Source organism: Haliaeetus albicilla, chromosome 27 (genome assembly GCF_947461875.1).
Source record: "Haliaeetus albicilla chromosome 27, bHalAlb1.1, whole genome shotgun sequence".
Taxonomy (NCBI): Eukaryota; Metazoa; Chordata; class Aves; order Accipitriformes; family Accipitridae; genus Haliaeetus; species Haliaeetus albicilla.
The window spans coordinates 14189897-14216464 of record NC_091509.1 but is presented as its reverse complement, the minus strand read 5'-3'; the positions used below and the strand labels follow the sequence as shown (position 1 = coordinate 14216464).

The 26568-nt window shown below is 40.8% G+C and overlaps 1 protein-coding gene across 6 annotated transcripts in view; it reads left to right on the top strand.

Annotated features, from left to right (window-relative positions):
• Positions 1 to 26568, top strand: part of SGCD (sarcoglycan delta) — a 346958-nt gene that overhangs the window by 248955 nt on the left and 71435 nt on the right. For all 6 annotated transcript variants that reach the window (XM_069772344.1, XM_069772341.1, XM_069772343.1 and 3 more), the window contains one exon: positions 23606 to 23707. In XM_069772344.1, the coding sequence (XP_069628445.1) occupies positions 23606 to 23707 (102 nt within the window). The remainder of the gene's footprint in view (positions 1 to 23605; positions 23708 to 26568) is intronic.

Below are 26568 nucleotides of genomic sequence, written 5' to 3'. Positions count from 1 at the left end.
GTTGTCATTAAAATGCCAGTGTCCTCTCTGCTCTGTACATTCTGGTTGACTTATGGTGCTAAGACTTTTGTTTCAAATGGTCCTAAATTTTTAGATTGCTATCTTCACCAAATTTTTGCTAACGTTGGTTTTGCCTCATAATGGACACATAGAAAAGCCAAATCCCAATCCAGGCTGCTTCGAAGTTTCAGAGTGGTTTTGCCTGTGACTTTACTTTGATCACCCACGTTCTGTAATTTCAAAGATTAAGAGATTTAGATTTACAAGGTGCGAGTTGTCAGCTTGCATCCGATGGGCTTTTTTGAAAACCACAGAGGTGGCTGCTGTTGGCCATTTACACCGCTGGGAATATCCTATATGAGCTTCCTTGGATATTAATTCCGGACTAAATAGTTCACACCTGATGCTGGAAGAAAACTACCAGCTTGTAATGAACCAGTCCCTTCACTGTGACCCACCAATGTGCAGCACTGAGAAATGAAATACAGTATTGCCAGTTGTAATTCGAGAGCTCGGAAGAAGCAAACTGAGAGCAGTTATATGAATATTATGATCCAGGAACTCTGTTATCTACTAGGTGCATCCATATCGATAAGTGGTTATTATTCTGTTCTAGCTGGCTGACATTTATGGTTTTCAGGATTTAGACTGGGGTTTTCCGTTCAGTTAAATCAGATGTCTGCAAATAAGCATCTGTTATGTTTAAGTTCCCAGAGCCTTTCTTTCAAACCTGTTATTTTCTCTGAATCAAATGCTTAGTTCAGCAGAGCCTGAAAATGAAAACAAACCCCAAATGGTCTCCACAGGATATTTTGGGGAAAAAAATCTCTTTGAAAAGCTAAGAACAAACTATGACTAGGATAAAATGCATGTACCAATATTTATTATTTATCCAGAGCTTTCTAAAAAATCATTAACAGAAAAAAGTAGTTACGGTCTGCTAAATTATACTGCAGAGGTCTTGAATTTTAGTTTAAGTTCTTTGGTAGTCAGGAGGATAAATGGTGTGAGGGAGGACCGTGCTTTCCCATCTCCAGATTTCTTGCACATTCTGCTGGTTTTCCCGTCTGCCGCAGGTGGGTGATGTCTGGGGGGGGTCCACTGGGCTGCCTCTGCCTCATCTCCCCGGCCCTCGGTGCCGCGGGCTCTCGGCCGTGCCAGGGAGACCATTCCTGCTTGCTGGAGCGTCCTGTCTTAGTATATTCAAGGATGGTCTTGAAAAAAGATGCTCTAACCTTTCTGCCTCAGTTCTCACTCATATTGATTCAACCACTGGGGAAAAAAAAAGTCTGTGGTGATGCTGAAAAAAGTCAAATGGACGTTTAATAAAAATCCTCAGAGACACTCTCTCACCCCATGCAGACGTAGGATTTCCTATAATGCCATACATAAAATAACATGAAAGCAGAGGATAGAAGAGGAGATATTTTCATTGAAGAATGACATTTAATGATGCAAGACTTTAGGGTCTCTGATTGTGAAAGAACAAAGCAGGTGAAAGCAAAAAGTCAAAACAGCTGGAGAGTTTGTGATATTGTTCTATAGCATCTCCACTGCCACAGGTTTCCCAAGGCCTCACATACCAAATTTACAGAGCAGGCTTCAATAATTATCACCACAGATTTAGGCTGTATATCTTCCCTGAGCTTATTCAGGAAAAATTTTATTTTAGTCACACTTTTACCTCGGCTTTAGATGGAATCTGAACTGATGGCTGATGAGAGCAATCCTGGCAGGTTCATTGAGTTGTGGACACTCAGTCACTGGTTTAGATGGTTTTTAATATAATGAATTTAAAATTTATTTAATTTTCTTTTGAAATGCATTTGAGCTTATTTGTGCAGTATTTTAGAGGTGGATGGGCGTTGTTTATCTGAGAAGCCAGTCAGGAAAGAAAGTAACATGATATCACCACGCAAATAATTGATAGTAGTCACAGTATTAGCAGGTTCTATTGAATTGTCTTCAACGGCCTTCTCTAATTGTCTCTGCAAACTGAATTAGCAAGATGGTTTCAGTAAAATTTTTTTTTACTGGCAGCTGCCTACCCAATCGTATATATTCATTAGTTCTGGTATGATTTCATTAACCGATGTACATTAAATACCTATTAAGCAACTTGTGCTCATGTTCCTAGACAAGCAATGATGCATCTTCTGGTGAGCTTACTTATTAGCTCATTGGTCTGGATAAACTGGTTTTTATTTATATTTTCAATTTGTCATTACTTGTGAACTGTACCAGCTGAAGGATGAATGTAAAAAGGTAATTAAGCTGGTTAGGTTTAATTATTTTTTGTTTCAACTGTCTCTCAGAACCACAAACCTGGCCAACCAGGCAAATGAGCACTAATGAATGAAGCCACATGATTAAAACATCTGTCAGTGTCCTACCGGGTCAATTGAAAGCTTGGATTGGCTGCGCACTCCGAATGCAACGATTGCTATGGAAAGCCAAATAAGGCAGAGTTAATGTTCTTCTAATCCTTCGCCTGTTGAGTTGACGGTGATGGGTAGCAAACATGCACCAATGAGCAGTAATGAAGTCACTTTTAGATTGGTTTAGCACAGGTTTTTCAGGCTAATTAGGTAGACAAAAATGTTAATTTAATCAAAGGAACATGTATTCATTAAAGAAGGTGTGTAAGATAACTGAAGTAGTGAATTAGCTCAGTCAAGAGGTAGACTATAGCTCCTGACTAAATTGTCCAGATTATAAAAAGAGTGATGTATTTATGTACAATTTCTTTCTTTTCTTTTCTTTTTCATTAAAAAAAGGTACAAATCATGCTTTTGTCTCTGGAAATCAGTGGATTTACATCAGGAATCGAAACTGTCTCCCTGTCATTGTGTATATTAGCTGGAAGGGGGAGTTAGGATTCAGAGAGAGAAAGCAGAGAGTGAAGGGAGATGTTCATTCTGCATTCCAGATGGCATAAACCACATTACCACATTATTGCTCAAATGAGCTCATTAGCTTCTTACTTCATGGGACTTTATTTAGCAGCCGTGTAGCATGGCTGTGTTTGTCTGATTTTGCTTGGTCTTCCTTGGGACATGACTAATGTGCAAGTCACTACTGGAACAATTTTGTTCATACTGTAACCCTGATGGAGATGTGTTGAGTGTTCTTTGGGGCCAGATCAGGAAAAAGCAAGAAACAAAGATTTTTCAACCATTAAGAGGTAAAATACAGTGCAGAGTGTCTTACCTTATCTGATTGTATCTCATCTAAATCCAATAAAAAGGAAAGCTGACTCTCTAAGATTGCTTGGCTCCTGCAGCACAGAAAATAATTAAAATACTGTATTAGCATTTTGTAATAATTTTAACCTCTCTTCACCCCACACGCAATTTAGATTTTGGTTCTATACTAGAAATGCGAATGACAGTTTATGTTAGGAGATTTAGACCTTTTTGGTGCATTCTGAATATGGCCCTTATCCTGAAACCCACTGTCTGCTTTAAGCTCTCTCCGTCCCACCACACAGAGAAGCTGATGCTGATTGATGCAGCATTTCCCAGAACATGATAGTGTCTGTAATTGTACAAAGACGCATGGTGACCCATGAGAACAACATCTGGGAACGACAGACAGAGACGCAGTCTCAGTGTTTCACATAGCCATTTCTGAGGAATTGGCCAGAGCAAATATTACTTCTCTATTTAAAACATAAATATTTTAAATAATTATATCTAATTAACTGTGTAGTGCTTTAGATGAAAGAATAATCATCACCAGTTGCTATGGTAGGGCACATTTGTGGTATTTCTTTTAATGGCTGGGAGGTTTTTGTCTTATTCCTTCTGGGAGGATGGAGAGTGTTGAGTGGGTGTTATGGGTCAATTACATATTTCTGTGTATTTCTGTATAGGATGTCTGGTTAGTTGTTTGGGAAGACGGTTGGAGAGAAGGAATATTGGCATGTGCTGGCATACATGGATTAGTGTCCTTTATAACATAATTTTCAGTGTAATGGTTAATGGGACTATTTTAATTCTTTTAATGTTTGTTGTGTTGTGAAGCAAAGTTAACAATTATCCTTTTTATTGTTTGTTTGTTTGTTTGTTTGTTTAGTCCATGGTTTCTGGGATGGGTCTTGTAGGGCAGCAGATGGTAGAAAGGAGATTGAGGTAGAAATTAAGGTTTCTTGTTATAACTAACAGGTTTTATGGTTGGTAATAGAGGTTTCATTTCTGTGGTTAAACAGTGTAAACAGTTTTCATTAGCATCTAAATTTAACATAATTTTCAGGAACATGCAAGTTCTGGTAACTGAAGACGATGATTGATATTGATCTAACAATGAAGGAAGAAACAATTAAAATGCTGAAAGTTAAATGTGGGAGAGAGAAATTAAGATGAAGCTTTTTAATTTGGGGTAAATGAATCAGCAGCATCCGTGACTTTGTTTGGAAATGTAGAATTGTTTTTTAAAATGCTTATGAATAAATTATCATGCAGCTGTACCATGAGGTGTTAACAGAGCCCATGTAATTGGGACATGTGGGGAAAGCAGTCCTGGAGAGATGTCTGAAGGAATCCAAACTGGGTTCTTGCTTCATATAGTGAAAAATACAGATGTTTCGAACCAATCATGGTATGTGGTTCTACCTGATCAACCTCAGCCATTTTATGAGGGCCTGGTTTTCAGACAGTGGGTATTAGTCTGTTTTAAAAAATCCAGATCCTCTGGATGTTTTGTGTTTGCAGCCTCCACATTTCAAGTGCCAAGTCCTAGTCATCTCTGAAAATCTTTTCAGGTTAATAAGAAACAGATCGTTTTGAGAAAGGGAATATTAACTAATTGCTTGAGTTTTAGCTAAAGGCACCTAAGTAATTTTGTAAATTTGGCTGTACCTCCTGATGCTTTGCAGGTTGATCTACATGCCATATGTTGCATGTGGGAGCTGAATCTGTGTTATTGGGACAACCCCCAGCGTCTCACTTGGGGAAAGTTAATGGAAGTTATTTCCCCTGGGAACTGCACGGCGAGGTCTTCTGCGCTGGGGGGAAGATGTGTACTGCATGGCTTTGGGGCTCTGACAAAGGGGATTGGTTTTTCCTTTCTTTTTTAGAGGATCGGAGACACTGAAAAGATTTTCAGAAGACAGGTGTCATTTAGCACCTGTTTCCCAAGGTGCTGTCATGGAGTGGAGAGGGTGCTTGTTGGCCATGTACAACTTGGAAATTTTCCCCTTCTATTATGCCGATATTAGAGATTGGCAAGAGCTGATCCTGATGGGAGTCTTGTGTGAAATTCCCCGCGAGTTGCTATTGCTTTTTGGCTGCTTTAATAGTGCTAACCATATGCTATGCAGCTCAGCACAGCCCTGTTGTGGCCTCTCCTTGGCTTGGCTTTTCCACTTGGCACTGAAGGTGCCATAATTCATTATTGTACTGGGCAGGAGGAAGGGGAGAAGAAAGTGTGTTGGCTTAAAGGGAGTCCTAGGATCAATGGCATCGGGAAGTCAGCAGGTGTAAGCGATAAAACACAGCCTTGATGACTGATGCTCATCCCAGCTCTCCGAGTCAGGACTTCTCCAGCCCCCGGAGCTCAGTGCAGCGTCTCTGTGTGCTCACTACGGAGCGATGCCCTGCAAGGAAGGTAGAGGAACTCGTAGGGGCTAGAGTCCCTTCTGCAGCGTGCAGGATCATATCTCCAGCCTGAGTGTCTTCATCCCGTTGCTGTAGCCCTGCCCCACTTCTCTATAGCTTTCTGCAATGTGGCCCAGGGAAGGGAAGAGCTGTGTATTGCTTGTGATTTCTGTCACTCCAGTGAGTGTAAGCAGATAGTTCATTTTTGCATGGTTTAATGAGTGTTAACAGAGCAACTGATCTTCTGATTCTGTGATTCAGAAACAAAGCAATCTGCTGCTACTGTTATATATGTTTTGTTTTAAATATACTGCTAGCAAAACTGCTTATTCCAACACTTTCTTTATCCTTCACTTGTTTTCCTTCTGTCTCTTCCCTTCCTGTTGCCTATCAGGCAACCATTGCTATGTAGAGGTGCATTCAGAGCTGACAGGGCCACCTCTGCCTACTGCCCAATGACACAAAGACGACCAAAACCAGGATGGTTTTCTTTGTCGGATTGACAAGTATCATAACCAGGAGCCCTGCACGCTGCTCTGGCAGAAGTTGGGCAGGCTTCTACACATACACATCCAAAACCCAGTTTCATTTTTTTAAAAGTTTAGAACTTTGACAAGTTTGCAAAATTTGCAAAGCTTCTCTCTTGGCATGGACTAAAGAATATTCAGAGCAAATGGGTGCTTATGATATCTTTACTTTGTTGATAGTATGATAAAATTCTCCTCTGGGGCAAAGAGCTTTTCATGGGGTGATTGTTAGATGGGGAACCACTGGGGTGGGATTCCCTCCTCACATCCCTAGCTCACATCAGGAGTATAACAACTTTAAGAGTTCCCAATTATTCTTCGTTCATCTGATTTAAGTGCCCAGGAGGGGCCCCATTAGTGTCAGGAGGACATATTGAGTAGAAATATATTCAAATGGCATTGACCAGTTTTAAAAACATTTATTGCTACAGCTTCATCTTCGGTCTTAGCTCTGACTAATTCTTTTATCCTTAATGTGGGGATTATGTTAAATTTAAAAAAATAATTTTACATTTTCTTAATAAACTTGCACCCTAAGGTCATTGCCTTAACTTCTGTCTTCTTTTTAAATACTGTGAAGGTATTGATCACTCTAATTCTTTTAAATACATTTCAATGTTGCAGAGTGATGCCAGAGTATTACTCGTTCACTGGTGTGCTTGAGTATTGAAAAGCTTTAGTTTCTTGCTGTGATGATCGTCTGAGATCTTTGTCAATTGTTCCTAGCTATTGTTTATCAGAATTGCTGAAGTTTGTGAAAAGAAAGGCTTTGGTCATGCTGTCTTTCTGTTAGCAGGAGCCAAAAAAAAAAAAATATTAAATGGTAAGGTACCTTTTTGAAATTTCTACAAAAAGACTGGGCAAAAATCTTAAAAACATTTGAAAATGAAGAGAAAGAACCCTAAAATTTACAAAACAACTGCCGTCATATAAGTGTCATTCTGAAATAATCAAGTCAAATACATGCTGTTCTTTCCATCTAAACAAATGGGTTATATAAAAAAATGATGGCAGGGAACATCTTTGGCCAAGTGCAGTAATAATAATAATATTAATGCAAGTGTGCTTTATTGCAAGGAAGAAATGTTATCACTCCAATTACCTATATAGGAGATTTGAAAAAAATCCTAATAGGAAACAATTTAAGCATAACTGTGAAGTTATTATTTCAAAACTAGATGTAATCAGTTACCAACAATACGCGGTATGGCTTAATTAACGGTTGAAGCACATGAAATCTCTAGGGGGTCTGTCTGCACTAGTGTTTAGGGACATACTATAACTCAAGGTAATTGAACAGCAATTAACTTGAGTTAATGAATGAGCATTCTTGGGAAGACACACAACAGTTAATGGATCAGCCCGGAATGAACCACAATTAAGCACACGCCTGTTTGTTTTGCTGAACAAGCATCTACTGAATGTCCACACTAGAAAATATAAGGCCGTTAATTAACTTGAATTAATAGGCATTCATCTCTACTCCCATTCCAACTGAAAGACACCCTGTAGATAATCCTGGGACAGCTGTTGATGTTTCATGGCTAAGGAAATTAAAGATATTACCTCTATTAACCATGGCACAAGCTTTTGTTAACTACAGGTCTTTAAAACAATGTGGGCAATAAACAGGAGTTTGAAGTCTATGAAGTGGAATACATGTTACATTAGTGAACTAATTGAACTAATGTGGAGACTGGCTTTCATCAAAATTTCAGACAATACGGAGGAGAAAGCCCGTTTCAGCAATGCCATGCACACGCTCCCCTTTTGCATGGTGTCAGCTTGTTGCAGAGGTGAATACTTGAGCGCACGTGGCCATTAACGAGTGAGTAAGGGTCTGCATTTATCAGATGAAAGAGAACCTGGTTGTCAAATGTTTTCTGTCTCTTCAGAAAATAAACAGCGGTTTTATGCCAAAATTCCTTGAGTGATTCTAGGGACAGATAAGATGTTTCTTGGAACTCGAAGAACACGAGTATTTGAACACAGTCCCAAATACAGCTAGAAGCCAAAGCATGGAGAGCTTACAGATTTAAGTGACTCCTTTTGAAAGATTTATAGTGAGCTTAACAAGAGACTGATAATGTACAAAGTCAATAGCCAGAGGAGAATTTAAAAAGCAAATGTACAAGTAAGTTATTTGCGTTATCCAAAAGTTAAGTAAACAAAATTGTATTTTTTCAGTGATTTAGGAATCTCTGCCTTACTCGAACGCACAAGATATTCTTTAGAAAAAAAAACAGCATAAGATTCAGCAGAAAAAGGAATCATTAAAAATTAGTTGCTATGCAGGCAAAGCAATTACTTTTAACTATATAGCAAAGCGGAGTTCAGTTCATTCAGTGTAAATGAGAAACTGCTGCAAGATTCCTCTAAAAGTTTGGTACACCCACAGACTTGACTTGTTTGTTCAACTACGGCTACATTTATTCTTCATAGCCCTTTTTAAGTAAAATGTAGTTTCACTGGAAAAGGACGGCATGTAATGAAACGATGACAAGAGACCTGTGGGAAATGAAATAGCTGAAGGCTCATATGGGTAGATTTGTACTGTACAATGCAGTTTTGTGTAGGGAGCCACAGGGTCACCTGTTTAGAGCTCAGTGAAGTGTTGTGCTAACGGAGTTTTGGTGCTGCCCCTGCCAGCTCCCGCACCTCAGGTATCTCTGTGTGGCCGTGGGCAGTGCCGTGCGGGCGTCCCCGTGCTGGGTTTGGAGGAGCGCGCTCCCTCGGCAAGGCTTGGCGAGGCTGCCCGTGTGGTCTGCGGGTGAGGTCTGGAGAAAAACGGAGGGTTTGCAGATGCTGAGCACTGTTGAGCTCAGCGCAGGTGTTGGAACAACAGTGTCGCCCTTCCCACCCGTCGCCTGGCCCCATCCCTCCCTCCAGTGCCCTTTGCCCAGGCCCTTGGGACGTGTCCTCCAAATTCATCCTGGAGAGCCCTGTGTGGCCGTGGGGCAGGTGTGCCCGTGGCCCACAAGAGAACCAGCTTGCGCACACACCGTTCAACGCCTCTGCAGAGCTTCCGTGGCCAATTCCAGCCAAAGGAGGTGTGGACTCTGATCATCTGGAGCCGTGAGTTATGGTGGAAAGAAAAATACATTAGCAGAAGGTCCTCTTTCATGTCACAGTAAACAAAGCAGTTCACAGGTGACAAACAGTTTTATTGAAGGTGACTTGGGTCCTCTTTGGCACACTCTTGGTACTTCAGACTGTTTAAAATTGGCAAAGGTGAAGGCTCTGAACTAAATTCTGCAAACGCAATTAATGTGTTTCATTTCAGTTACCTGCACGTCATTCATGGGAGCTGTCTTGAAAGAGACAAATTAATGACTATTCAGAATTTTATACCCTGCTATTTTCTCTATTTACTGATGTTACTTTCCATCTCTTCTCCAGAAATACTTAGTCTGATGTTTAACAAGCGAAGCTATTATTATCTTCACTTACATAAGATTTTCTTCCCCCATGATAGTGATTGAGAAGGGAAAGAAAAGAAACACAAACCTTTAGCAGGACTTTAGCAAACTCATTGCACAGCTTCATGGTAGATGGTGTGGTACACCTGTATTGTAGAAGCAGTGCAGAGCTGCCAAGGAATAGAAAGAGGTGACCAAGCTGAGACAAAACAAAAATATTGAGATCAGAGAAATGCTGAATGAGAGATGGGTTTGAGTCTGATTTTATTTTTGGCTTTCCATAGCTTTACTGTAAATTTCAATATTTCTATTAAATATTGGCCCTAGACACATCAATAGGCTTTGAAAATACTGGTTGTTAATGAGTTTGCAGCTGAATCCCAATTTTCTTTCTGTTTATTTTTTTGAGTACCAGAAATACTCCCTGTGTCTATATAATTAGTGTTTTAATGTTTGTTTTCCTTCAGTTGAGTCTGCCTTTCAAGATATTCCTTTAGTTCTTTCATCATTTCACAGAAATTAAAATTCTGCCCAAAGTAACTCAAACTATCCTTAAATTACATACAAAGGATTTTCAGCTCCCAAACAGATCTTTTCAAGCTTAGTCTTAAATGAAGTCTTTAAAGTTGCAAAGACTTCCACTGCTACTTCTTAAGAACTGTGGGGGTTTTTTTCTTTTTTATTTTGGAAAGGATATTGCTGACCACTAGCAAATACTTAAATAGTTTTTCATTTAATAGAAATATCCTGTACTTAGGCAATGTCTTGTATTTTAACAAATTCTAGGACTTCTGACAAAGTCTCGCAACATTTTGATCTGCAGCATTTGCTGTTTGCATTTGGTAACAATGTTGGAAATAAACATTATGACATAATGTTTAAGCATTTGAGGAATCAACATGGTTTTCTAAGGAGTGTCTCCTACAGCCTACAGAAGCATGGAACACTAATTAAAGTAAGAAATCTTTGTCAGACATTTCATAATTCAGAAATTGTTTGATTAAGCAGCAAACATCCCATAGGAGTGTATTCTTGTGAGCTGATCCCATTTCCCGAGTTAGAAATTTTAGATATTTTTCAAGGATTTCCTGGAAATACACAGTATATTGCACTGATTGCCAAGACTGCTAAAGTCCTTAAGGCCCCACCAGTAACTGAAAGAATTTTATTTTTTTTTAAACCTTGTTTTTTTCTCAAGTGAGAAAATAGCCATGATATGTAGCCATAGCTATAGCTATAAACTATACATTTCTTATAGTATTAACAGACAGACTTGAAATAACCAATTAGAATAATAAAACTGTAACACTTGTATTAGTACCTCTTCCTCGATAACAAGTCACTGACCACACTTACTGTAGTTACTCTCATTAATAGTCCCATCTGAGAAAGTTATTTATAAGTCCAGTATTTTACCCAAGTATGTAAGGACTTCACAAGGTATCCAACAGCTGGCATTGAGTAATACATTCAAAAGCATATCACCGGTAATCCATCTCAATTCCTTGTTTATTACCTTTGCAACTTTCTAGCAGTTTTGTCAATAAGATATTGCTTCTAGCAGTATGACTTTATTCTTACATTAATATCCCAAATTTATCATAAGCTTCTAAATTTCCTCTGGTCACCAAAATGTCCTGTTGAGCCATTTAAGCTCCCTGAAACTACATTCTTTATCTGTAGCCTGGGAAAAAATATTTTTTGCCCTATATCCCTGAGTGATTTGAGATTAAATTCACTAAAGTTGTCAAGTAGGTCAGTGATGAAAGCCACAACAAGAGGGAGAAATCTTGTTTAGGATTTAGGTGGATGGGAAGGGGAGGAGGTGGCAGTGCTGCAGAGCTCCTACCCCATTGTCACAGCCACGTCCCAGGCAAAGATGCTGATACGGAGCCCCGGTGCAGAGAGGGAAAGAGATCTCGTGGCTTCAGGCAGTCTGAAGGCAGGCTCTGGATGCTCTGCCGAAGGACAGCCAAAAGGAAATACAAATGTTAGGCTTGGCATTTTTTGCTCTATGCTTTGTGTTCTTTTAAGGGATAAAAATTCCTTCTCGAGCGTTTTTGGTCCCTAACCAAGTGCAACAGTTAGCGATTATGTGTCATTATCCCCCGGTGGTTCTTCTTTCAGAAGGAAAAGTCTTATCCAGGCAGTAACAAGCACAGGCTGCCAAAATGGGCAAAAAGCTGTAAGAAAAGTCTAGGTTGCCCTCAGAGCTCTGTCCGGACCATGATGGAGAGCTGAGTCGCCTCTTGCTGCCTTTGAGCCAGCCCTGTTCTGCCTGCAAAAGGCTGCGTGGAGGAGCATAGCGGTGCAGTTCGAACCGGCAGCGCTCGCTGATTGAAAACATTTCACCGAGTTCGTTATTTTAACATTATTTTGACGTAGCTTGATCCTGTCTACCATCTCCCCGCGTGCTGCTATCTGCATGCAAGCGTGCCGAGCGCCGGTCAGGGCTGCCCCGTGGGACTAGGCAGCTGCTCCTGGCGAGAGCTGCAGCCTCCTCCTGTGACTTGTTTGTTTATTTACTTTGAAAAGTTCCTAGGGAGCAAAACCAGGGGGTTCTGCCAAACCTTGCAGACACCCACTGGAGAATAGAAAGTGTTCAAATTGACAGCATCACGGGCTCTGCTCACCCTTGCTCGTTCTGCCAGGCTGCAGGGAGCGGGCATCACTGCTTACTCATGCTGGTGTTGCTGCAAAACTGTGCCCAGGAGCAGCTCACATCTGAAATGCACGTAACCTGGCAGAAGGTTCAAATGTGTTTCACAGTAAAGGAAATCCAGATCTGAGACACTTAGTATTTATTTTGAAAGATTTCATTATTTAGATGATCTTGGTGCTAGTGAAAAGAATTAAAGAAGCTGAGATGACGTTACACACGGCAGATAAATAAGTATGCAGAATGTGAGTTATTAATTTGTTCCTGCTGGTGTCATGTTTTAAAAAGGAGCAGAAGAAGGAAGAAATGCTAATATCCCCAAATAAGGCATATTTCTGTAATGAAGAGCTATGTTCTCTAAAGGCCAAAGCACAGTAGGAGCTGTCACTTTCCTGTGACTTTAAGACTCTCTGTTTAAAAAAGTATTTTAAAAAAGGTGCTGTGTCTTGCTCTGTTGTAGTTTGCCGATGCCAGTTGTATATTTTTCCATGTGATTCTTGGCTATTTCCCATAAGTGCCTGATTTTCAAGCGCATAATATTGTACTCCTGACTTCCAAGAGAATCTCTTTGCATCTGGCAGAAGTCCCCTATGACTCAGTAAGCACCCACTCAATAAATAATTTGAAATTAAAAACACCCCACGCGTGAGTTCTGGATAAGAAAAAATGCTATTTTGCCTTTATTTTCCTCACAAAGTAAACAGTAGGAAAATTATCTCAATGTTTTCCAGTTACTTTGCAGCTCAAGAAGTATAAACTACCATGATGATAATTGTGGAAAGTATCAGGAAGCGCCGTCTTGCAGGATGCTTCTGGACTTGGGTTGATGACTAGCAAGCTCCTAGTTCCTTCCCTTGCTGCGTAATGATCATTATTTTTATTCTAGTAAACTCTTTTGTATGTGCACTAAAAAGTTGTGAAGAAGACAGGGGGCATTAAGCATAATGCATCTTCTGGCAAGGAGGCAGAGGGATGCAAACCACAGGGAGGAGAGAGAGTATCTGAAGTCTGAATTGTTGGCATCTGAAAGTTGCTAAAATTAACCTGTTGTTTCGTAGGAGCAGGATATATATAGTTTCTTAGCTGCAGTGCTGTGACACAACAAAGTGCTGGAGAGAAACTTTGGGAGCTCTTCCTTTAACGCGACTTTCTCGCGTGACTGTTGGTGAATGCCTGACTTTGTGCCTCAGTTTCCCCTAAGAGGGTGTTCATGTGTGTGAGCACGCACGCAGTATAGCGTGTGCCACGCACAGATGTGAGAGCGTGTATAAGGCATGTTAGATGGCTGTATGTTAGTTCTGATGCTAAATACTTTGGGATTGAGAGTTTGGGGAGGAGTAAATGATGACAAATAATGAAACTGCTGCAGTTGCAGCCCATCACGGAGCGTCAGGGCAAGGCATGGGGGCTTGGTTGCTTTTGGCAGTGCATCCATCCCCCCCCAACAAGGCACGGTGGGTGCATGCTGGGGTTTCCTCCACATGCTATGACCTCCTGCACCCACTCTGCCTGAAAGACTGTCACTGCAGCCTGACAGCCCTTGGCGTTTTGCAGAAGCCCTCCATTTCCTACCTCCTTGCTCTAGGGCCAGATACCAGGTGGGTGTAAATTGGTGGAGCTATTTGAAATCAGTAGATGCACTCACAGATCCGATCTCATTCTTTGCCCACCATTTGCAGTGGCAAGGGACCCTAAACATACCCATATATTTTCCTCTATGAATAATTATTTGCTGGCAATTGTTCAAAAAGCAATAGAAGCAATATACTTATTTCAGCCTCTTTGGGAGCAGCGCTTTCAGTTCTCTCATTTCTTTGCTGTCCCCAGAGCCTCCCTTGCTAACAACAATGTCATATACACACTGTAGATAAGTCTGGAAGACAGTTTAAATTATTTTTCAGTATATTCTGATAGTGGAAGAGCAAAATCATATATTTTTGTGACAAATACAGCTATAAAAATTCTGTGGTGGTTCCTTAGTCATGAGGGCAGCTTCTTAACAAGGGGGCTATGGATTCCTCTTAACACAGAGAATTTGATTTTAAAGGAAATTTCTTTTTACCTACCTGTGCAAATAAGTTGAATGTGCCCAATCTCTCATCTCTTATTGAAGGTATGAGTCTTGATTAAAAAAAAAAAAATCATTAAAATAATTCCTGAAGCCACTGTACGTTGGTATAGTTGGAATCACATTTTTGAAGTATATTTTATTTCATGATATCTGTTTATTGTTTTGCCTGGCAACCCATTTATTTTCTCTTTGAATCCTGTTGCACACTACCGAGGTCTAGGTTTATGCCAGTTATCTATAGGCAACCAGAAAAGATGCCTAAGTCACCTTGGAGGAGCTCTGCAGCAGCTGGGAAGCACTTGCAGGGAGTGCTTTGGGTGCTAGGTGGACTCCATTGCCATTTTCTCTCCGCTGACTGCAGAGGTAGCACGGGGTCATTATCTTCCAAATGCAGGCTCCTCAGTTAAATGCCTAATATTAGCTGAATCTGGGCTCAGAAGTGATTAATTGAGGTGCACTGAAAATATTCCTCCCCATCCACCCTGTTTTCTCCTGGCTTTTGGAAATAGAGGAGATAATAGTGGAGGAGAGTAAATGAAGCAACTGAAAATATGGATTCGCATCATGATTATCCTACCTTCAGAGGCTGATGTTGCCATAGCAGCCAGTATATAATGCAGGTGTGGTGGTTTTTGAGAAGGTCAGTGCAACAGGCACCTCCGCCGAGTTCCCCCGTAGCCTGTAAATCAGTCTGCTGAGGTGGGTTCGTCAAATGTGCCTTATAGACGGGACTTGTGAGAGTGGCCGCAGCCCTGCTGGCTCTCTCTCCACCTGTGCTTGTATTTCTGATATCTTGAGTGTCGGCGTGGGTCTCGAACGGGGGTCTGAAACCAGAGCATGTTTGCACGAGCCTTATTTCTTTGAACGGACCTGGTATTGTGCTCTAATTAGTGCCCCGATTTGCTTTGGCACATTCACATCAGACAAAAATGACCCAATAATTGGCCCCATTTTCAAGAGCTCACCTTCAGATATGCTGCATGACACCTGGTACTTTTCTCTTCACACTGTCAGGCCTTAATCTGCCAGCTTCATTCCTGGTCAAGGGGAATTGCTAAATACTCGATTAGTCAGAAAAAAATCTTACTTCAGAGTGTAAGTACAGAATTGTGTTCTGGATCCACTAAGATAGAGAAAGGAAAAAAAAATCCTCCTTCTCTCTGGAAGCTTCTTCCAACAATATAAAGATGAGTGAGTTCAATTCAGCCTTGGTATGACTTGGAGGAGCGATGCCACGGAGGATGTTGTGTCCAAGATCCTTGTAGTTTAAAAAAGTGTTTATTCTTTCCTTCATTTGGTGATTGACAATCATAATTCAGGAGTAGTAGATCATAATTTATAAAACCGTTTTTTTCTGAAACTCCTTGAACTGTACAGTGAATTTATGCGCTCATTTTATTATTAAATTGCTGCATTATAAGAACACTTGTTCCTACGAGTATAAGAATCTTTTTTTCCACTTCTGAGTGTGCACAAATTTCTGCAGGATGGGACTTTTCCCTTCCAGTTAGCATAATTATGGTAATGAGCTAGACTAAAAAAGATGGAGAATTCAAGGGACACATTTGGAATGTATGTTGATGATAAGATGTGAAACCTTACTATTTGTGTTGGAGCAAAAAAGCAGAAAAACGCTCAAGAGAGCATGGCTCATTTTGTAATGCTTCAGTGCCAAAGTGCTCCACAACAGGGAGTTGGGAGGCGTGAAAGCCAAATTTCGATCTCTTCCCTGCTGTACCAATGGGAAGGGAAGTTATTACCCTAGAGAGGAATTCTGCATATGATGGTTGTGTTGTAGTAACAATGTTGGGATTCATAATCATTTCCCCAAAAGGTCTGCTAATCTTCTTCCCTGCAAAAATGTACTCTCAAATGGGGTGGCTCATTTCTTAGAAATCTTGGTTTTGTTGTGCCACACATGATCATACTTTGAGTAAACTCACTAGCAGTTTGCTTTGAGAAGCAATACCTCCCGCCCAAAGTAGTTCAGCAATATGCAGTAAATCCAGAGCTGAGCTTTCTTCAAGCTCTGGCTGAACAATTTGTTTAGAAATTACTCCAACTCTAGTTTGGAATTGTTTCAAGGCATGCAATTTAGTTGCTTTGGTCAGTTATAACCTGTTTGAAGCAGTAATTGGAAAACCACATTTGATCCTGTTCTTCCTGCTGCTTAAGACTTTTCTCCTTAACTTCCACTAAAGCCAACGCATAAATTTCTTTGGCCTTCAATGACAGGCTCTTCATAGGGCTCTTTGAGTAATCTTCATAATAAATGGCATTGGCTCTGGTGAGCACTCAGTCAGTGTGGAAGGAACACATAGAGGGGAAAGGCGCTCTGGGAGTGTGCACGTGGAAGATGTCCCTAACGCCATCCTGGCGTGCGAGTCTGATGGGAATGAGGTCAAGATTTTCTGCATCACAGCTCATTGCTGTAACTGTGAGATGTCCTCTCGGTTCTTGTGCTCTCCTTGTTGTCTCCCCTCTTCTCATCTTCTGCCTCTTTTTCTGCAGTCGTGCAGAGGAACTCACAAAAACAGCAGTCCCCACTGGAAAAGAAGAGCTCTAAGCTTTGCATAGGCTTGGATTGGGCTGAATTTTACATTAATCATAATGGTCTGCAGGCAGTTTCCTCCACTTGCACGTAATTCCTTTGTAAGTTAGCAGCCGCCTGACTTCTCTGTAGCTATCACAAATGACTTCACACCTGTGGAAGGAACTGAAAGTGCCTACATAGCTCATACAACTTTAACAGCAGCTTCTAGAGGTCATTTTCCAGTGGTTGACTCCCACAGCTGGTTTTTTCTTACTCAAGTCCGTGTCTCCCTGTGACTGATTACCGCAGCGTCAGAGATTATATAGAGGTGTCTTGTCACAGACGGTCAGGAGCTTCTGGAGGGAGCAGTGAGTTAGCTGCTTTCTAGTCTTGCAATTTATAATGTTGGTTTAGTGCACCAATAAGCTGCAAAGATTTTAGCTGTGCTTCATCTGTGTCTCCCTCCTTCCCTGGAGAGGGCATATATACCGTCTTGCAGTGATGCAAGGCGCTTGGGGTCACCTTCCTTCACCCACTGATGTCTCAGCATAGCTATCCTATGCTATGCCTATCACCTTTAAATGAAAACACTACCACTAAGACATCCAACGGGGACATCTGGGGTCAATAAGCAGGCAGAAAAAGAGGGAGACGAATGCCAGCTGTGGACATGAGACCTATGGTGCAATTCAAAGCATAAGTACATATCTGTGCATACAGGGATATTATCATATATGCTGTGTAACAGTACTTTGGCTTGTTTTTCTCTACTGTCCTCACAAACCTGAGTCCATAAGTGAAGTCTCAAAACAAGGTCTTATGTCAGAGGAAGAAGCTGTCACACATTGTCTCCTTACCTTGGAGTGTATGTTGCTCTGGACTGTGCTGTGTAACCAGCTTTAACTTTATGGGACTGGTGCTGCTGGGAAGTGTTTAGGCTCTCCTGGCTTCCATAGGAAAATATTGCTGCTGATCCACAGCTGGATACTGGGATCTTTATTGAGATGACAAATTAACGGAAGAAAATGAGGAGAAGGAGGGAAGGCAAATCCTACTAGAGCAAGTAGGTGTTTGAGGCTGTGAAGAACTGGCAATGATGTGTATCTGTACAGACCTTCCTTAAATCTGTGGAACCTGGAAACACTTAATGTCAAGTCAGAGGTAGAACGGCAGCACAGAAATCTTCCCAGTAAGGGAAGAAAAAAACAGGTCACTTGCATTTGCTTTTTTTTTTTTTTTTCCCCTAACTTTGGATCTATTGAGCTGTGTAATAACTTGCACATATCTGGAAGCGATGCAGAGCACAGCAATCAATAATACAAGCAACGGTAATCAGGTGTTTCAGCCATCTGACATGAGCAGTCTCCAAAGATAATTCTCTCCCAAAGGACATTGCCAAACATAACTTCAGTTTATTCCTAGTAAAAAAGTAAATGCTTACCTGCCGTGCAGAGACAAACCTTGCCAACAGTTTTTTCTCCTGAAAACAGAAAAGGGATGGAGGTGGAGGAAAAAGCATGGGGAAACAGCCACTGGTGCTGGTTGTGGCCAGCAGACAGCTGGAGCTCTCTCTGTTCCCCATCACCGGTGTCCCTAAAATCCTTAGAAAGACCTCAGTAAACAGCAAATTTGCCTTTATGTTCAGAAATGCCAGGAGAACAGAGGAGGCGCAGAGGAGCGTGAGGCTGAATTTATTGTTTGTAGAGAACAAAGCATCCTGGCACGAAGGGCCACAGTCAATATGTGTTACCGCCGCCCTGGTGCTTGACTGGGTTAAGCTGTGGTGTGAGCGCAGCCTCATCTAATAAAGCTGCCCATGGATGGCAGACGCCACTGAAAATTACCCCTGTTCCTGTGTGTAAGCAGTCCAGATTGGTGTGGCTAACACCACTTCCAGATATTTACCACAGCAATTACGTGTCTCTGGTTAGGTTGGCTGCTTTTACTTATACTGTTAACTGAATCTCCCTGATACCAGCCATACAATTTAAAAAAAAAAAAAAAAAAAAAAAAAATCAAAGTAACCCACAACTGTTGAAAAGGAAAACAAAAAAGCAGCTAGGCTTTACCCACATGTATAACCACATTGCTAACCAAATGGCAGAGAGGAGCCTTGGTGATCAGTTAGCAGCAATGCTGGGCTCTTCCCCTAACACTGACACCATCATTTGTAATTGGTCATAAAACTGAGTTGCTTCTCAAGCTACTAAAAAAAAATCCTTACTCATTCAGCATCACCAAAATGACATTTATGTTATTCAGGATTTTACCATTGCTGTCCTCTTTTAACACAGAGCAGTCAGCAATGCACACAGATTTTTATACCTGCCCCTTACAAGGCATTGCATAATAAGAGAGGGGGCGTAGATGATAAAATTTATATGAAAGTTTTCACCATGCCCTACCAAAAAGCCAAATAATTCAAAGCAGGTGGTAATGGAAAGCTCCCAACTCTGTGCCTCCTGTTTGGAACTTGCCTCTGGGAAGCTCCCACAAAGCTGGCTTGTGCCAGCACAATAGTGTCATTCACTCTCTGCTGAGGAGTCTGCTAATAAAAAGGGGAGAAACAAAGATTGTCAGATGTTGGTGTATCAAATAATCAATACTGGTGGGGTTTTTTCCTTATTCACAAGCAATAGAGTGGCAGATAAGGATACATACCAATCATAGACACAGTGTTTAATAAAAACTCATGGTCTTTGTCACTCTGGGCAACTTTCTGCTACATTTTATAAGTCATGGTCCATGAAATTTCATAGGAACTTTCATATATATTCACTGTAGCAGAGTATGACATTTATTTGTTATTAAACCATATAATTTAGGGAGGACGAAGATGCTTTATCCAAAACAACATGTGAGGTAGTCTTTCATACAGTGATTTCTCTCTAATGTGTCAGTATTTGGGGATCTCTGTATAATTCTGCAAGCTGCTTACTTTTTTTCTAATGGGAAACAATACATTAATATGATTTAATAATGATTGTACTATAAGAAGCCGGGATACTTGTTAACTTTAAACTGAGATTGCAACCTTTGCTTGTTTTTTCACCTGGTGACCCAGACTGTCACTATCAAAAGCTGTCATCTTTAATGATGAGAAACATAAGAAGCAGAGAGTTAATTGTGGTAAGAATCAGTGCTAAGCATTGCATCCTGATCCCAAGCACCAGGGAAGTCAAGAGATAATGTCTGGTGGGTGCAGCTTTTATTAGTTTTGGCAGCCGCAGGAGGAGAGAAAGGTGAGCAGGGATCAGAGGTTGAGAAGGATCAAAGGCTGAGAAGAATAACATGGGGAAGTGCCTCTTTTTCTCCAACCCAGTGGAGAAAACCCATGTACACCTACTTATATATAAATCTGATGTGTTCTTGATGTTTTGGTGGTAGTACATTGTCCCATAGGCCTGATACCTCTTTTGGGATGTATAGGACCTGCTAGCTGTGAGCTGAATGTCCCATATGTGTGGGTTTTGTATATAAAAATCCTGTGTGGGACACTTGGGTAAAATGGTAAAGGTAAAGGAGAGAAAGGAAGAGAAACATGGAAGAGAGGAGCAGAGTAGAATGCTGGATCCGTATCACTATTTAGGATAGAACATAGTCGTGAGGCATCAAAATTGCTGGTTTCCCATAGCTTCACTGGTGACTTGAGAGGTCCCTTTATCCATTGGTCCATGTTACTGGTAAAGTATTGCCTCACTTCAGCTCAGGAGCGAGCCCTGGAAGGGGTCAGGATTGCGTATCCACAGAAGTGGTCATTCTTGCAGCTATGTGTGGCAGATACCAGCTCGCACAACCTGCTACTTTTCATAATTAAACCAGAGAAGACCCTGAAATGTGAAAGCCCTCAGGGCTTGTAAACTTACTGAAATATCTATTTTGGGAAAAAAAATTGTAGTTTTTTTAGCAGCACAAAACGTGTGAGGGTCTGCGGATAGCTATAATAATTCCTGCTCACTCAAATTGCAAAGCATATCACTATCAAAATTTAATCTGGGCTCTTTGGTGCATAATCATATTTCACTCATTTTCCTTCATCCTTTTGCTTGAGACAAATGAACCCCTTCTGTGCCACCACCAACCCAGAATTGATAAGCCAATATTTAACACCCGGGACAAGGAATGTAGCAAACGGCACTTTATGACCCATCTCTCACTCTCCTCCCTTCAATAATCAATAGCATTTTCGGCATATGTCTCTGTTTAAAGTTTGCTTACAGCTTTCATTTCAAAATGAGATGACAGCGATCATTTTATCACCCAGCGCTCCTGAGCCTGCCTTTGTTCATAAGACACCACACTCTGTCAAGAAAAGTATTTACTTGGCAGGGTACACCCTGGGAATGATACTTCTTGGAACGGGAGAACCTCTGGCAAGTGACCAGTGTCACTGCTGAGCCATGCTACGTCTTTGATTTTTATCCCTCCAAATTCATGTCTTTTGGCAATAGTTCACACAACTCTGTTTGGCTTAGCCATTCACCTTTAGCGACAGTGATTCCTCTTGCGGTGCGGGAGGTGCACGTGCAATGGGAGGAAGAGAAGTGGACATATGTGGTTTATTTTTTGAAGATGTATGTCCAAGTACACGTGATTTTCCTGGATTTTCCTGGTCTTCTCTTGATCTTCTTAGGGCTTCTACCCAAGTACATACCTCTTTCCTCTAAAATCCCTGAAACAGCTGTGAGTTAGGCGCTGAGGTGGCTCTTTTGCTTTGGACTTCAGTGTTTAAGGACATGCCTAGCAGCACTTGAGGAGGCAGCCCAGTCCCTCTCAATGAATCCCTAAATTACATAATGAGATGCTATGCAGTCAGTATGGCATGTCCATATTTATAGATCAGTAATTCCTCCAAATAACTACTTCTGCCATCCTGTGGCCTGCATGACCCTTGGTTTCAACGTCTCTCTCACTAACCATGAATCCTGTTGCCTAGAAGTGCTGATGTGTGTGTCCCTCATTGCAATGTCCTCTGCAGTCTGAGCTCCAGCTATTGTAGGTTTTGTGATTTTTGTATTCTGCCTTATCCTGGAGGCCTTGAGGCATCGTATAGCATCATCCTTCTTCTTCTCTAGCCTGGAGAAATGGGGAAAAAAAAAACAGGTGGAAAGATTCCTTAAGGGGTATGTTTGAGGATTGTCATGGCAGTTCATGACTACCCAACTCCTGGTCATTTCCCAATCTTAATTTATACATGTGGAGACATAGCTTTTGCTAGCGTTAGTCTCAAATTCTAGTGAAGTCAGTCAAATTTATGCTAAAAGGTATTCTTCAGACCATCTTTTTCTCAGAAAAAAAACCCAACTTACCTCAATACTTGCAGACTTTGACAATCACCCTGAATCTTAGAAATAATATTTTGCATTTGATGTGGTTTTGATTATACATTCACCTGTGCAATTCCCTATCCACACCATGTTTCTTACGCACACACACACCTTTCTAAGCAATTATAGCCTAAATGAACCTAAATCCCTCATCTTAGTAAAAGTTACGACTTTCACAAGTTAAAGGTGAAATATAGTTTGGTCCAATTCTGCTCTAAGCCAATGTATTCATATACCTGTCTTATTGCATAAAAACTGTAAGAAAAACTCGTATAAAATTTTGACATATATTTTATTTGCTATTATAGTTTGTCAGATATTTCATTACATCTTGGACACACATAACTAAGCAATTTCTAAAGAAAAGGGACTATTTGCGGTCATCTGCTGGAGACCTGCAGCCAGCACTTCATGCCATTTGTCAAGAAGATTTTTGCTGTGGAAGCACAGGGAGCGGTGGATATTGGGGAGCCTGGGAGGGCTGGGGAGAGGGTGGGGACTGATAGCTGCAACTATGAAATCCGAATGAGGAGAGGACAGAAACACATGTCACATGAGTCACTTAATGCCTGGCCGATGGACTTTGCAATGGTTGTTTGAAGGGCACAAGAATGACTCAGGAGACCCAAACATTTAGATGTAGAGGTTCAGGTTGCTGTGATGTGCTTGGGCTGTGCAAGGAGCAGAGCGAGGGCTCCAATCCTGCGCTGATCATTGTGGGAGAGAAAAGGCAGGAGTTATCCCAAGACAGGAGAGCAGTCTGTTGGAAAGATATTCCTGTTGTATCATTGCTTCTCCCAGAGCAAATATTTGCATAAATGTATATTCCAATAAAGCTGTGTAGCATCTTAACAATATTGAAAGCGCAGGAAAGACTGAGACTGGAAACTAATCAACAGGTTTCCACATCTTTCTGCTGTAAGGTCCAATAGCCCTAAAGAAATCCCACCAAAGAGTCCATGTTTTGCAGAGATTTCCCCAAATAACAGGGGTCAAGTTCCCTACCGCATTTTATTGCAATACTCCTACAAAGCAAAACTTTATTTTCTTGGTTCAGTGGAATTAATCACATATTCTCTATATGGCGTTCAGTAGAATTAATCACATAGTTTTTATACGGATTTGCTATGAATGAGAAAGTATATGAATATACAGGCAGCCAGTGAATATTCCAGTGGAATAGTTTCCTGTTAACACAGAACATCGCTGTGTCTCTTTGAGTAGAGATGACTAGCTTAAAAGAACATCTTTCATCTGTGTAAATGGTTTACTGGGGGGCACCGAAGATTGTTCTGAATAGAATTTTATTTTCACAGAAACAGAGCTAAAAGGGTAACACAAGTAATTGCATTCTCTAGCGTCTCCCAGTGCTTTACATGTTATCCTCTACGGAAAAAAAAAATCAGCTACTGGCATCCTGGTGAATTTAGTAATTTTAACTAATGGGGTTGTTTCTTTTTTGTTTGTTGTAGGATGGAATGGGGAACCTGAGAATCACAGAAAAGGGTCTAAAGCTCGAAGGAGATTCAGAATTCTTGAAACCTCTCTACGCCAAAGAAATCCGGTCAAGACCAGTAAGTTGTTGGGAAAGGAATAAGCATGTTTCTGTAGCCCTAACAGTAAGAAACCATGAAGTGGCAGAGCAGTATGGTTATTAGATAAACTACTTTGGCCACTCTATACAAATGTAATTTGGGGAGTGAGACAGTGGGTGTCCTTTGAGGACTTCATTTGGATACTATACCCTCTGGGCAGTTGCAAAGTTGATACACGTGGCTTTAGTTTGTGTAAGCCACAGTTAAAATGCTTCCAGGACCTCTGAGGTTTCACCTTGTCTTTTTGTCTCTTTTTGAGATAAATCATAAACCACCCTCAATTCAGAGACGTAACATTTCCGAGGTAGAGGGATGGCAGGCAGTTCTTAAATCCAGCTTGCGTTTAACTAGTTACTCCTTTTCTGCAGAAAGCAGAGAGGTGATGCCTTGGCACAAGGGCCCGATCTGTTGCTAGCTGGCACAATAAACCCATATTATGTGCTCAGTCCTATCTCATGTTGTGTTTTAAAATTATGTGCAGTTAAAATTCAGCGCTGCTAGGAGAGACTGCTTGACAAAAGTGGCAAGGATGTTAACAACTGAAAATGAGAAAGAACCCAAGTGTGATTGAAATAGCATTTTCATAGCAGCACTTCATTGACTGTCGGTGACTTTTGCTCTTTCTAATGTAGTCCTGTTTGTCCTGAGCAGCTTTAAAATAACTCAAATGATTCTAGAGAGTTTCCAGGATCCTTCTCAGAAGATGTCATCTGTCTTGTTTCCTGATCCAAAGTGTTAATTTGAGTCAGATACCAACCTTCCATTTTGATAACAATGGCAGATAGCTAATTAAATAAAGTTAACATCCCTTTATCTCAGCATTTCAGTGCTCTTGTACAAATTGGAACTTGTAGCATAATCAACACAACAGCCAATACAATATCCGATTCAGTTATTGAAGGTTGTAACCTCTGTAGGATGGCTAGGAATTGATTTGAACAACCATAATCCTTTAGGAAGAGAAGTTAATAAGAAAATGTTCATATCTATAAATGTTTTCATCCCTGAATTAAAACAGAACCATAGAACCTTACATGTCATACACTTTCTAACGTAAAGTGTGTGGGAAAGGTGCAGCACTTGGTTTGATAAATAGACTGACAAATCGCTACTTACATTTCTTTTTCTCTAGTTAGAATGCTGGAAATAATATTTGATTACCAAGAGAACTGAGAACCACTTCTTGCTACTGGGGAGTTTACTGTTTTCATATTATCATATTGATCTACATTTTAATAGTACAATGGGGACAAAAGGTGTCCCCTTCTTGAGGTTATGAAACTAGTTTCCACACCATTGACAGTTTAATGAATGCAAGGAACAAGAAATATAAGATAAGGCCTGTGTGTGTGTGTTCCTTGCTTTATCCCTCCTCCAGGATTATTTTTGCTGTTAGCCAGAGAAGGATCTAGCTGCAAGCCAGAAAGTCTCATCTCCAGCCTAGTGAGTTGGAGCATCCCTGCTGGCTTCAGTAGATGAGTCCTGGAAACTGTATTAACTATATAGTTACATAAACAATGCGTATAGTTTCTCTGACTTCCCAGAGAAGTTAAACTGGACTAGCCTGTGCTGGCTTTCAGGTTGCTCATGCTAACGCTGGAATTACTGTTGGGCTGGGAGCAACAGGGGTGATCCTATTGATTTCAATCAACTTGTGCTGTGTGTGAATTTGGCCTCTTGTAAGCAAATGAAAGGGTTGCAGTCAATCAAAGGATGATAGTTACAGAAGATTTAAAAATATTATTAAATAATAAATGTTATATTATTTTGAAGAACAGTAGTATGACCCAGTTTTCTCTTGGAGGGAAGTGTACTAGCAGTTCCTGAGCTGGATGAATATTGCTACAATAAAGTGCCAAACTCAGCACTCAGTAGTACAGATGAACATCCGTATTAATTCCCTAGTAGTCTTCTCTGGGTTTCAGAAGTGCATAATGCACCTTTAAATACGCAAAGTATAACAGAAACAATATGACAAATAACGGTAAAGAGCATCCCAGAAATAAGTTGACATATAATATTTTTCATATGTTTAATTAAACAACCTAAGAGTTGTGTACAGTAATAGATAATGGTTTTATATAAAGCTCAAAAGACTTTCAGACACCAGTTATTTATAGGCAGATTTCATTTTTAAAAAAAAAAAACAACAAATTTAATTTCACTGTCGTTCTGTGTAGCAGCTGAAGGGGTGTTGGTGCTGCGTGGAAGTGGCAGGGGAAGAATTGCTTTTTGTGTAAGTGGCTGCAGTCCCATGACCTCCATGGAGTGGGTTTTCCCACTCGTGTGTCTCTGCAGTGCGGCTCCCCATGCTGCCCTGCTGCAGGCAGAGCTGGGCAATCCCTGCTGAAATATCTCCAAAACATGAATTGTGATAATTCTTGAAAGCCTGAATTTGTCACTGGTGCCTCTTCTTCTCTGCTGCACCTCTTAAGTCCCAGGAAGGTGGTATTTAAAATTACACACAGGCTTGCATTCCTAGGAGCTGTGTCTTCTGGTTTAAAGATAGTTTTGGATTTCCAATTAAAATTGGATTTCTTTTTCATATTAATTTGGCAGGAAGGGAAGACCAAGGTTTAGAGAGGAGGAATAGCCCTCAAATGTCATCCAGAGAGACTGGCTCTGTGGGAACTTCGGAGTTTCTGTAGTTTGTGCCTTAAAGAGCTCTAGTAGGTGCTGCTCCCTTCATCACCCTCTCAACAGAGTAGTTGCATTTAGCTGTGCTCCTTTTGGAAGGTAACTCATTGCAACCAAAATTACAGCCAAGAAGAACTAAATCTGTTGTGCTGTAGCATGCAATTGGTGACAACCCAACAAAGGCATCTTTCTGGGAGTCCCTT